At 35.4% G+C, this 12,168-nt stretch overlaps 1 protein-coding gene across 4 annotated transcripts in view; it reads left to right on the top strand.

Annotated features, from left to right (window-relative positions):
* Positions 1-12,168, top strand: part of FAM184B (family with sequence similarity 184 member B) — a 39,411-nt gene that overhangs the window by 18,939 nt on the left and 8,304 nt on the right. For all 4 annotated transcript variants that reach the window (XM_088056400.1, XM_088056399.1, XM_014259559.2 and 1 more), the window contains exons 3-7: positions 2,872-2,982; positions 7,499-7,711; positions 8,961-9,114; positions 10,260-10,372; positions 10,792-10,976. In XM_088056400.1, coding sequence (XP_087912526.1) covers positions 2,872-2,982; positions 7,499-7,711; positions 8,961-9,114; positions 10,260-10,372; positions 10,792-10,976 — 776 coding nt within the window. The remainder of the gene's footprint in view (positions 1-2,871; positions 2,983-7,498; positions 7,712-8,960; positions 9,115-10,259; positions 10,373-10,791; positions 10,977-12,168) is intronic.

Below are 12,168 nucleotides of genomic sequence, written 5' to 3'. Positions count from 1 at the left end.
AAGGTAGGAATGTTCTTCTATTTATGGATGCTTTAATTCATCTGGTTCTAATCATATTGGTCACAGCAACAGCATTTGAATTATGTTCACTGTAGGCACTTAGAATTAACATAAAATGCCAGGATTTTCTCGCTACAGAAAAAAATTAGAAAAAGAAAAAAAAAGGTCAGACTGATGTATTTCCGTAAAAATCTTCAAAGACAGGAAAGTCAATTTATCATTGATGTGATAAATGGCCTTCTAAGCAATACTTATCCTTGTATGCTTTGCATGTGGCAGTTGGAATGTTTTATACAAGTTCCCTCCTGAAGAAGAATGTATTGTGGGTGCTATTCCAATTTCTGATTTAAATTTTCATGGATTGCTGCTGCGAAATACTCCAATAAATTGATTTAATCAGAATTTTTCATTTTTAGGCAGAGGATCTATTTGTGCAAAGTGTTGGTAAATTAATTCAGACTGTATGTGTTACCGATGAAGTTACAACTATTTACAAATACATCCATTCATACATATATATATATGTCCTTATTTAGCTTTAGTCAGAAAGAAGGCTCATCTTTTTGTAGATCCAAACCACTTATCTGAGCAATACCTTTTTTTCAGTGTGTTTTAAGTGGTTAAGCTGTTATTTTTGTTGTTGATATACAGTAGCAGCTGAAGAGAGAGCTTCAAAAAATTTCATTTTCATCAGAGCTGCTGTCCGTGACTGAATCCTTTGGCTTTAGGAAATGTACAGTCTCTAATGTTTCTGTACAGTGGGAACCTAAATGTGAGCTGAATTCTATTCAAAGGGAAGATAACCTTGAAACACGTGTTTAGTTTTAAGTATGTGCCTTAATGATTAGTGGAGCTCACAAGTCAGTGCATGTCTAAGTGATTTGCCAAATTTGAGCGTAAGCTAAGGGGGAAGTTAGTTTCTAATGGAAGTTAGTTTCTACTCCTAATGGACTTTGGTGTTTGTCAAAGATCTTTTAGACAGAAAAAGAAGATTAATTTAAGTTTCAGATTTAATTTCAGCAGTTTGTAGAATGGGGCAGACTACTGGCCAAGTGGTTTTTAGACCCTTCTTGGTGGTAATAATGAACGTTACCCCATTTTCTGCAGTTAACACTCCTATAGCTTTCTGAGTTCAACGTTTACTTGAGAATAATCAAACACTTGCTGACAAGTTGTGAAATCATAAAAAGCAAGCAGCTGCTGTCCCTAAATGTTGAGCTTCATGGTACCTGCCAATCTTGGAGACTAGGAATTGTATTTAATGCTTGCCTAGATAATTAATTTCAATGAAACTACTGGAGTTTATACATTTATATAATCTTATATAATAGTATAATAATTAATAATAATATAATAAATTAATATAATTTATACAGCTCTCAAAATTGAATCCAGATGAGTAAATTATTTTATCTGCTTGTGGAATGGCTCCATTTTGATCAGTATCTGAAGGTGCAGTGCTTTAAGGGACATAGTTACACTCGTGAAACCTTATGGAAATTGCCTTTTATATAGTATATCCTACTTACTATTAGCTTATACATGTATTCTTGAAATTATGCCAGGCAGAAGCTCTTCATGTGAGTCAGATTGAATTTAAGTATCAAACGCTTCATACTTTAAAAAAAAAGGCATAGTAGTAGACATTTTATGGGCAATAAATATTATTGCTTATAATAATATCTTCTTAGAGATTCATATTAATTTAATCAGAAAAATATTGAGTTAGTAAAACAAAATTACAATTTTTTTTCATTATTGATGCTGCATATATCCTCTTATTCAACTAAGGCCTGTAAGAGCTGCTAAGGAGGTATTATATCTCTTTTTCCAGATAGAAAAATTAAGATACAGAGAAGAAAGTCAGTTGACAGAGTTGAACTGGGAATATTGCACCTGATCTTCATGTTTCAATCAAAAGACAGTTATATCTGCTCCTTTTTGCACAGGCAAAACTAAAGCTAATTCCTCCCTTGCAATATTCAAGTATCTGTTTAATTTCAACCTTTAATTGCTACCTAAGTTTTACACAAGGGTGTATGAGGAGCTGTACAGGATAGGGGAGGTGTCAAATAGTTATTTTTTTCTGTTTCCTTCATTTGTAGCATCTGAAGATACTGTAGAATGTTTTTTGAGTTATCAAATTTGTATGAATAGGAAGAATAAGCACACTAATAAACTTGTAATGCATATAACTTCAGGAAGTCTCTAGAAGTTGTACATTCAGTCTTTCTGCAACAAGTAATTGCTAATACTTGCTACAAACAACTGCTACAAGCTCTTGGTCACTGCCTTGCAACTGATGCTCTCATTGATTTTATAACTATTTCCAGCAACATGGCAATTTTATAATTCTCATTTTTTATTATTATTTTATTTTACTTTTATTTCCTCACCATGATTTTCTTTATGGATGCTGTCAGATATTGCTTCATTTGATTCTCTTTTCCACTAACTGCCCATTATTTATCTTGTTATTTATATGACCAATGTATATTTATGGTTTTTCAGATCTTGTGGGTGACCCTTGCATACTAAATTATTTTTGAACATTAACACTACTCAAGGCAAAACAGTCTGACTCTTCATGCTGTAAAGTTTTACACCTTAGGGAAGCTTTCAGCAGAAGACTAGGATAATGTGAACTGTATTGTCTCACACTAATATTAGAAAGTACCAAACCAAAGTGTTTATACATTTTAAATTAAATAACACGAGTGATATTAAATGACAGTGGTATGTACTATTGTGTACACTGCTGTATTGTCTGGATTAATGTAGAAGAAATGTGTTCTTTTTCATACTGCATATTTTGTCCCAGTTATTGCATGCTCTTGTCTTTTCTTTTTTTTTTTTTTTTTTAAATTTTAGGAGCTCCAGACACAACTAGATGAATTTAAAAGAAAATCTGAGTGTGAACTAAAGCAACTAGAGAAAGAGAAAGAAGTTCTAACTGGGAAACTTCAAAACTCTTCACTTGAGGTAAACTGGACATAAATGTAATGCAGTAATAAAAAGTCTCTTAATTTTTCATCCCATCTGAGAGATTCTGGATTAGATTTTAATACTATTTGTTGTGTCTATCACTCATTAAAACATACAAGGACTACAGATAGAAATAACAGAAATAACTGCTACTAAATTTCTATGAAGATTTTCACAAGCCTATTTATTTTATATATTACTCTTTGGAGATGTGCTAACGTGAGGAATTTGGCTATATCAGGATTGCAGAGTGATTCTGATTCTTTGTTTGTTTACAGGACAAAGTGAGATTAGAATTTTCCTTACAACTCTTGTTAACTTTCTGATTTTTTTTTAATGCATAGAGATGTATCTTCACTGATTCTAACCCGTTTCACTTCCCTCAAGTTCAGTGACAGTTTGCATGGCAACAACTCTGCAAAAGCTGAAGACCTAGATCTCCTTCAGCTGACATTTGTAGACTCTCAGTGGCCATAATAAAATCTTGTTGAGTGTTTAAGGACAGAGAAAGGACAGGGTCATCAGGAGGCTAAGCAAAAACATTGTCTTCCCTTTCCCACATGCCATGGCTATCCCTTGGTGTGCTCATTCCAGCAATCAGGGCATGTGTTGTGCTCATTTACGATAAGCAACGCCTGGTTTTTCTCCCATCTGTGCTATACTAGCTGTACTAGTTATGAGTGCAGCATGGGTTTTTCTTCTTCATTTCTCCTCTAAAACATATTTATACATTCTGTTATCAAACAGTGACATTCTGACATCCTATCATTTCCCAGTCTTACAAATACAGAATTTAAGTGTAATTTAATGTTCTGAAATTTCTGGCTATTTTTAAATTTCATTACATATTTCTGCATGCCACTGTTTCCTACAGATTCTTCTCTGAGAGAATTTTGGGTCAATCTAACCTGTGTTGGCCTATTCAGAGTGAAAGGTTTGTGATATGAAGGTTTATTCCTCAGGTTTTGCAGATGCAAAATATAAGGTCATGGGTCATCAAATTACTTTTCTTGAAATCACATATTCAGGACAGTAAAATATGAAAGAAACTTATATTTTCTAGCTGCTCATCCACTCAAATCACAAGATCATGGTAAATAAGCAAGGAGTGGTGGAAAATTATTGCCACTATAAACATAAATATAAATAATATCAAATAATACATAGCATGCCATATGTTATGTTCACAGAACCATGGTAATTATAAACAGATATATCAAGAAAACATTTTATTGTATCTTAGAACCTGACTGCTCTCAAAAAGGAGGAAATGCTCCATTTGAAGAGAAATTTTGTGATTTTCTTGATTTCTCCAAAAGTTACTTTCTGAACTAATTACTTGGCAGTATTTCCAGGGTAGTGAAGTCATTTCAACTTGTACCAGTTTCCTGCTATAGGTACATGTACATTCACAGCCAAGAAAACACCATTTACTATATAATGTTACATTTCACTGAGGGCACGTTTCCCATCGGGCAACCTTTGCAATGGCTCAGCCCAGAGCTTCCGCCTCAAAAGTTAGGTAATGTGCTGTTACTAATCCAGTTCTAACCTGGATAAAATTTCAGATCTAAAAATAGCTTCCTTGGCTGCCTAAGACCCGTTTTTGGTCGGGCTGACATAGCTGGAGCACTATGCAGAGTAGACAGAAACATGAAAATTTCATCTCTCTGGGGTTGCACTTCAAAGTGGCAGTATTTCTGTATTAATAAGGTTTTCATGGATAAAGAAATGAGACTTGCATCTTTTTGGTCATTTGGAAGGAAGGATGTGAGATCCTGTGTGGATTGAATGCTAATTCATTGGGGCCCTTCAGTTCCTTGAACTACAAGATCTCTTCAGCATGTGTTAAATGATTTTGGTGGCAGAGTATAAGAAAAATATGAAGCTATTAGAAAGTGTCCAAAGGATGGCTACAGAGATAGTGAAGGGTCTTGAGGGGAAGACATATGAGGAGCAGCTGAGGTTACACTTGGTCTGTTCAGCCTGGAGAAGACTGAGGAGAGACCTCACTGCAGTCCAGAACTTGCTTGTGAGGGGAAGTGGAAGGGCAGGCACTGCTCTCTTCTCCCTGGTGGCCAGTGACAAGACCCAGGGGAATGGCCTGAAGTTGTGTCAGGGGAGGTTTAGGTTGGATATTAGAAATAGGTTTTTCTCCTAGAGGGTGGCTGGGCACTGGAACAGGCTCTCCAGGGAAGTGGTCACAGCATCAAACCTGACAGAATTCAAGGAGTGTTTAGCCAATGCTCTCAGGCACATGGTGTGACTTCTAGGGATGGTGCTGTGCAGGGCTAGGAGTTGGACTTCTATGATCCTTGTGGACCCCTTCCAACTCAGAATATTCTATGATTCTGTTCTATTCTGGAATTAAAAGACACGTAAAATGGAAGTGCAAACATCAGCTTGTCATGATACATCTTTGAACAATGCTAGCACAGCAATGCCCAGAGTTTCTATGGATCTTGAAGATTCAGTCAAAGAATGCAGCCAGGAATTCCTCTGGTCAGGAATTGCTACAAGTTTAGGGATATTGTTTACTGTGAACTTAATTGAAGTAACTCTGAAATAAGCCTAAAAATACAAATTCTTTAATTTATTTATTCTTTAAAATACAATTTATTTTGCTTTTACTTTTTATGCCATATTACTGTTTATGTTATGTTAGGTAATGTTTGCATCTCTGAGATCGCTTTATGCAATTCTGGTGGATAAAAGTGAATTAGTAATGGAATTAAAGTACAATTTTTTCAGGAACTTTTGTTCTGCAGCAGGAGGACAATATAAAACAAAACCTCACAGTATTGCTCCTTTGTTATTAATGAAAACATCCTAAATAGATTCTGGAGTGAAGTGAGTTGGCATAGTTTTATTGGCTTAAATGCTGCTTTAGCAGCTTAAGCAAATTGAGGATCTGGCTGTCTGTTTAGAAGTCAGGAAGCACACAAAAGAAGAATACTTGGGCACTGCAAAACATTCCAGAGAAGGATTTTCACTGAAGGATTTGAAAACATTTTTAATTGTAAGACAGGAGAAGGAAACCTGATAGTATGGAAATGTTTGTTTCTTAACCACTAATAATGCTAGAAGTACCAGGATTCATGAGAAATAATGTGTTTGTATGTCTGATACATTTCAGTAGGGATTTTCCCCTTAATCACTAAAAAAAATGGTTTTAAAACTACTCTCCATCTGATTTCCTACTACACTGTGTTCCCAGCTTAACCTATTTCTAGTTAGTATGATCTTTTGTTTCATGCTAGAAGTGCTTTGGGCCAATAATTGTCTGTGAAGAGTTGGGGAAGTTTATGTTGTGACCACAGATGAAATTTATATTGGTCTCTTTTCATCTTTCCTGCCTAGATGCTAATTTGCTTAAAAAGTATTCTAAGTAGCATTTTTCCTGTTTCAAATTTGTCTGTTATAAAATATATAGCCTATTCTTCTGGCACATTTTTTCAGTCCCTTTATTTTCAGGAAGCCCATAAAAAAATGCATGCTGGAGTGTAGTGAAGCTAATGCATATTGTGTCAGCTGGATGAGCTATAGCAGGAGGGACTATACAGCATTAAGTCTTTCACTTCAAAGGTTAGTTTTATAAGGAACTCCTGTACCTAAAAACTTCAGTGTTTCCTTTCTTTTATATATATATATGTATATGTGTATATGTGTATATGTGTATATGTGTATATGTGTATGTATATATATATATATATATATATATATATATATATATATGTATATATAATTTATATATATTTTTATATAGGAAAACATTGGCTTGAGTTCAATAGGTATGAGTACAAAGTAGTTTTTTTGCCTGTAACCAGAAACTAAAGTGCCCCTTTGATTAAATCTTATGATTTACCACATATTTCTTTAAATGAAGTAATAAAAAAAATTTCATCCCTTGAAACAAATCTATGGTTGGCAAGTGGCTCTGGCATCTGCCTATTCTTGAAATGTATCAAGGCCACAGACAGATCCCATTACCCAGATATATTAAACAAAATTAATGTTTTTCATTACAAATAGCATTTGGCAATTATTCTTCACTAGCTTGATCAGACAAATATTTTTGTGTGTGTGTTTCATTGGATGACGAAACAGAAGAAGCCAAGAAACAACTGGATGAATAGTGACCTTAAACTCAGGCTGAGGCAGATGAAGCTAGGCGCTCTTTTAAATTAAATATATCAGTTTTGTTGGATAGCTTCAGCAGAGCCTTAGGCCTGCCTTCTGGTTCGTGCCATATTATTGTGAAAATTGAACTATGGATTGCATATATGAGAAGGATACTATTTGAAATTTTTAAAAAGTACTTGATGAGCAATAGACAGAATATGCAAAAAGGTTGTCATTCTTCACTGAAAAAAGGGGTCTTTGCACAAAACAAGCATCTTGCTATTTTTTCATAGAGAAACACAAGCCCATAAAATATACTCAGTTTTACATGATTCCTCTTCATTGTGAATGCAGCCATTAATCCTATCCTGCTGACTTGTTTTTCTGGAAGGTGGCTCAGCTGAAGCAAATATTAGAACAACAAGCAAATCATTTCAAGGAGTCACTGAAGAAACATAATCTACAGTCCAACAAAGAAAAAGAGAAGCTTTTGCAGGATCTTCACAACACCATCAAAGAAAACCAAAATGTTAAACTGCAGTTGGAGGCATCACATCAAAAAGTCTTAAAAATGTTGGAGAAAAGCAAGAATCAGGAACTCAAGGTCAGTTTACTACATACCAATGTAAAAAATATACATATATTTATGAGGTATCACATGTAAGTGAGAGCCAATTATTAAAACCTTATTACCTGCAATTAGTTTAATGATGGGTTGCTGTTGTTGCACATAATGAATTATTCTGTGATTTTGAAACCTCATCATCAGGCTGGGAGGGGTGGGTTGGTTGGTGGTTTGTGGGACTTTTGTTTTGTTTTTTTATAATTTTAACATTTTAACTTAGACCACAGTGTGAATATAATGTACCCTACAGTTAGGCTGCAATGAATACTAGCTCCTTTATTTGTCCACCTACTTCAGAAATACAAGGGAATTCCTGAGTGTATCAATAACAAGACTCAGTTTTATTATTTTTCATCCATTATTAATTTATACATAAATACTTAAGAAGTAGAATAAGACACATACTGTGATTTGTACTGCCTTATATACCTTCAAGAATTCAATTCAGTTAGTGGATAACCAAAGCTCTTAAAGGTTCAAGTGAATTGATTTCAGTGTCAAAATGCTAAAGCAATATACTGAAGTTCTAAAGACTGTTGCTGTCCAAGAAAAAAATCAACTTGAAAAATGTACATGTGATTGTGACACAGAGTTCAGATGTTCCTGTTGGTTCCCACAGCTTGGAGAACTTTATGAAACATAGGTAATAAAACCACCCTAAGTAGAATTTAATATCTTGTTTATATATTCCAACTAAAATTCCAGTTTTGACAAAACCAATCTGAAGGCAGTGAGTTTGTAAGAATGAAACTGAGGACAGGAGTTTTCTTTCAGAGTCACTACAGAGCAACTGCTCCATCATTTGCAGTGTACCAGCAGTACTTCTAATGACAGTGGAAGAGTGACCCACAAATGATTCAAGGAAAGATACATGCCTTTGTCTGACTTACTGTGATAAGTAATGACAAACAGGTCAAATCTAGGGGCCTTTGTATGTTGAATGATAAGACTTTCTTTCTAATGTCAAATAGTGCAAAGATATTTGTGTTATTATTTCATCATGCATAACAAATCCAAGAGGTGATAAACTGATAATTTATCTTGTACCTATTAAGTGTTAATTTTTAACTTCATTTTCATGCTTGCATTGGTAAAATGTCTTCTAAAGTGGTGATGAAAATTATAGTTCTACAATGAAAGGCCGGATTGATCCTAGTATTGCAAGTAAAACAACAAGCTGATAAATAGGCTCCAACTGCTTTGTTTTCGGGGGGACTTTTGCTTACAGGAGGCAGAAGAACGTTTGAAAAAGGAATTTAATGAGACTTTCAAGATTCAACACCAGTCTCATAGGCTGGAAATACAAACCTTGGAAGAGAAAGCAAAGAAAGAATTACATGATGAACTTGAGCAGATACAGAAGCAACAATCCCTGTTGCTAGGTACAGTGTCTCATGTCATGTACAGTTCCTTTTGCTTGATTATATATGCTGTGAACCACTGACTTTCATCCCATTCATTTTGTTTCCCATCTTCTGGGAACTCAGGTCTTTGTTAATCTCCTTTTTCATACCCTGCAATTTCAACAATATAGACTTAATATTCTTTGTTAACCAAGCCCTCAATTGTCAGCACCAAAATGTTGCTGAGAGAGTAGCCTGGTGTACAACATTCCAGTATGTGTTATTTGGTATATTAAATTGGAAAATTATAGTTAGTTTATATGACTTAATTATTTTCTTCCATGAATTATTATATGTGCTTCAAGTCTGTTCTATTGAGTTCAGCAGTGGAGATCACTTGCTCCCTATGTACTCTGTAGTCAGTTTAAAAAGTGCTCTATACTGGTTAGAGCTAAACAGAACACTGCACTAGGAAGATGTGTAGTATCTCCAGGTTTAATCTCAGGTTATCAAAGCTCATCTATAAAATGCTATTTTTTTTATTAAATTAAGAATAATTTGAAAGTATTTTACATACAAACTGAATTTTATTCTTGGGTTTTTTACACCAGTAATTAAAATTTGCTGGAAAGTTTTCTTGCTCTCTAAAGTTTATATGTGCAATAGATTCTCTTCTTCAAGAAAAATTGTAGGGAGACAACAGAGATAAAAAACTTTTTTCTTCTTGTACTTGAAAACCTTGAACCTAATATACAAAAAAGTTGCAGTATATGACAGATGAGCTTGCATAAGCATTGTACTTCTCTAACACAACAACCAGAGCTCTCCTCAGTCTGCCTTATGGCTCTCTATAACAGACCAGTGGAATTAACAGGGAAGCTGAGGGATGCTCTAGTAAAATTCAAGGAAGAAACAATTATCATGATGGAGATACATCTGCAATACAACTGCCACAGAATTACCTCACTGAATCTGATGTTGACTCATTGCTTTTGTAGCTCCATATTATCTTACTATTGCTCAGTTGAGTTATCTCTCTAGTAACAGGAGGTCATTATGCTTAATGGGGAAGGAGTTGAGGAACAAAGCAAAATGTAATTAATGTTTTCATCTACATTCCTTGTATCTGCCTTCCCCATCCAGCTGGCCTCTGACTGCCTAAATGATTGTCTGTCTGTTACTAGGATCTCTAAGGATGGAACTCTCTGAGCAACAGACATCATGCACTAACCTAAAGAAACAAATAGAAGAACTACACATGGAGCTGAGGAGTGTGAAGACACTGAAGAAACAACAGGCAAGGGATCAGTTTGTACTTCATTGCCATGTTGTGTTTAGCAAAACAGTAGTATCAAATTTCTCTCTCCAGTGATAATAAAAGTATACAATTTCTTCCAGAAATGGAATGGGTTTTCTGCCTTTATGTCTCACTTTAAATGTTTGCAATTTTTTCCCTATGGGCAGGCTTTTTCTTTCCAATTAAAGATCAGAATCTACAAAATAAGTAAATGAATGAATGTTACAATAAAATAAATTCTGTGGAGACTAAAGAAGATATTCAGGAAATTTTGATCACTGATTTTTTTCTTGCTCGTATATAGCGTGGCACATATAATTGAAAAATCAGATCACAAAAATTCAATGCACACACTTCCAGGAAGATGTTAGCACTAAAAATAAGAGGCTGTGAATAACTAAATTGGGCCTTTTTCTTAGGAAGGAAGTAGCCAAAGCCAGATCAGATCTCTTCATGATGAACTGGAAAAATGTCAGAGTGAAATTTCTGAACTCAAGAAAGAGAATTTACTTTTGAAGGACACAATGGAGCTACTCAGTGCTGAATTGGAGTCACAGAAGCAAGAAGCTGCACAGCTTCAGGATAGAGATAAACAGCATAGAAGGTTTGCCTTGAATTCACGCTTGACAGTGCTATCTAGAGATTCAATAATAATGCCAGCGTGAGTGGTGTTATAAATGTGATGCATGTCAGAATCTTTCCTTTCTAAAGTACTAATTTTAGAAGCTAGGAATTTTGCAAAAACAGTAGTTCATTTCACATTTTCTTCCAGCCATAATAGATGCATTTGAACTAATTGTTCATTATATGTCACAGAAAACTATGTCTAATGTATCCCCACAGGAGTGACCTGAGAAAATGTGAATAATGTCAGTCTTTCAAAGGCACTGGAAGACCTAAATCCCCAACTCACTAAAGAGCTATTAAAAAAAAAAAAAAATAGAAGTCTCTGAGAATAAATATCAGTTTTTTATACATACTGTCTGTTGCTGAAACCAATGGACTGTTAATTCCAAAGGGGGCACTTGAGAATGCTATGTATACCCTGTAAGAGTTTGCTTTGGCTGTAGCAGTCAGCTTTGCACAGGGGAAGTAAAGGCAGTGCCAGTGGATACTGACTATGCCTCTGGGCTGACGGTGAGCCTGGCACTCTGAGAGACTGTCAGGGCACAGGAAGGCAGGGTGACTAGAGTCTTGGCTATCTTGTAGAAGGTAAACCATGTCTTAGTGTAGCCACAGGCTCAGCACACGTGGTGCAAATGGGTCTTCCCATTTCTGTACAGAAAAAGTGCAGAATCCCAGGATCAATTAGGACGGAAAAGACCTCTGAGATCATTGAGTCCAACCTGTGACCAAACGCTACCACATCAACTAGACCGTGGCACTAGGTGCCATGTCCAGTCTTTCCTTAAACACATCTGGGCAGCCCATTCCAATGTCTCATCACCTATTCTATGAAGAAATTCTTCCTAATACCTGACCTAAACCTCCCCTGGTGTGACTTACAAAGGAGACAAGACTGGGTTCACTGCCCACTGCATTTGTATGGCTGTTGAATCCTTTGAAATTTCTGGATGAATATACTTAACACATTCTTATTGCAGAGAGGCTGAGGGATCTGGTGTGTGGGTACCTCTCAATTCATTTTTGTGATGGTGCAATGTATGTTCCTAACAATATAAGCTGTATATAGTAAAGTAATTCTGAAGAGTGTGCCCTTAAAGGAATCTTTAAAATTATGGCCCATGTAGTCCAGAGAAAAGCACTCAATGGATAGAATGTCTCTCTGCAGACTG

The sequence above is a fragment of the Pseudopodoces humilis genome, chromosome 6 (genome assembly GCF_049639895.1).
Source record: "Pseudopodoces humilis isolate 2021_Gansu_Grassland_sample_001 chromosome 6, ASM4963989v1, whole genome shotgun sequence".
NCBI classification, from domain to species: domain Eukaryota; kingdom Metazoa; phylum Chordata; class Aves; order Passeriformes; family Paridae; genus Pseudopodoces; species Pseudopodoces humilis.
The sequence above is the reverse complement of the archived record's forward strand: the minus strand, read 5'-3'. Positions and strand labels throughout refer to the sequence as shown.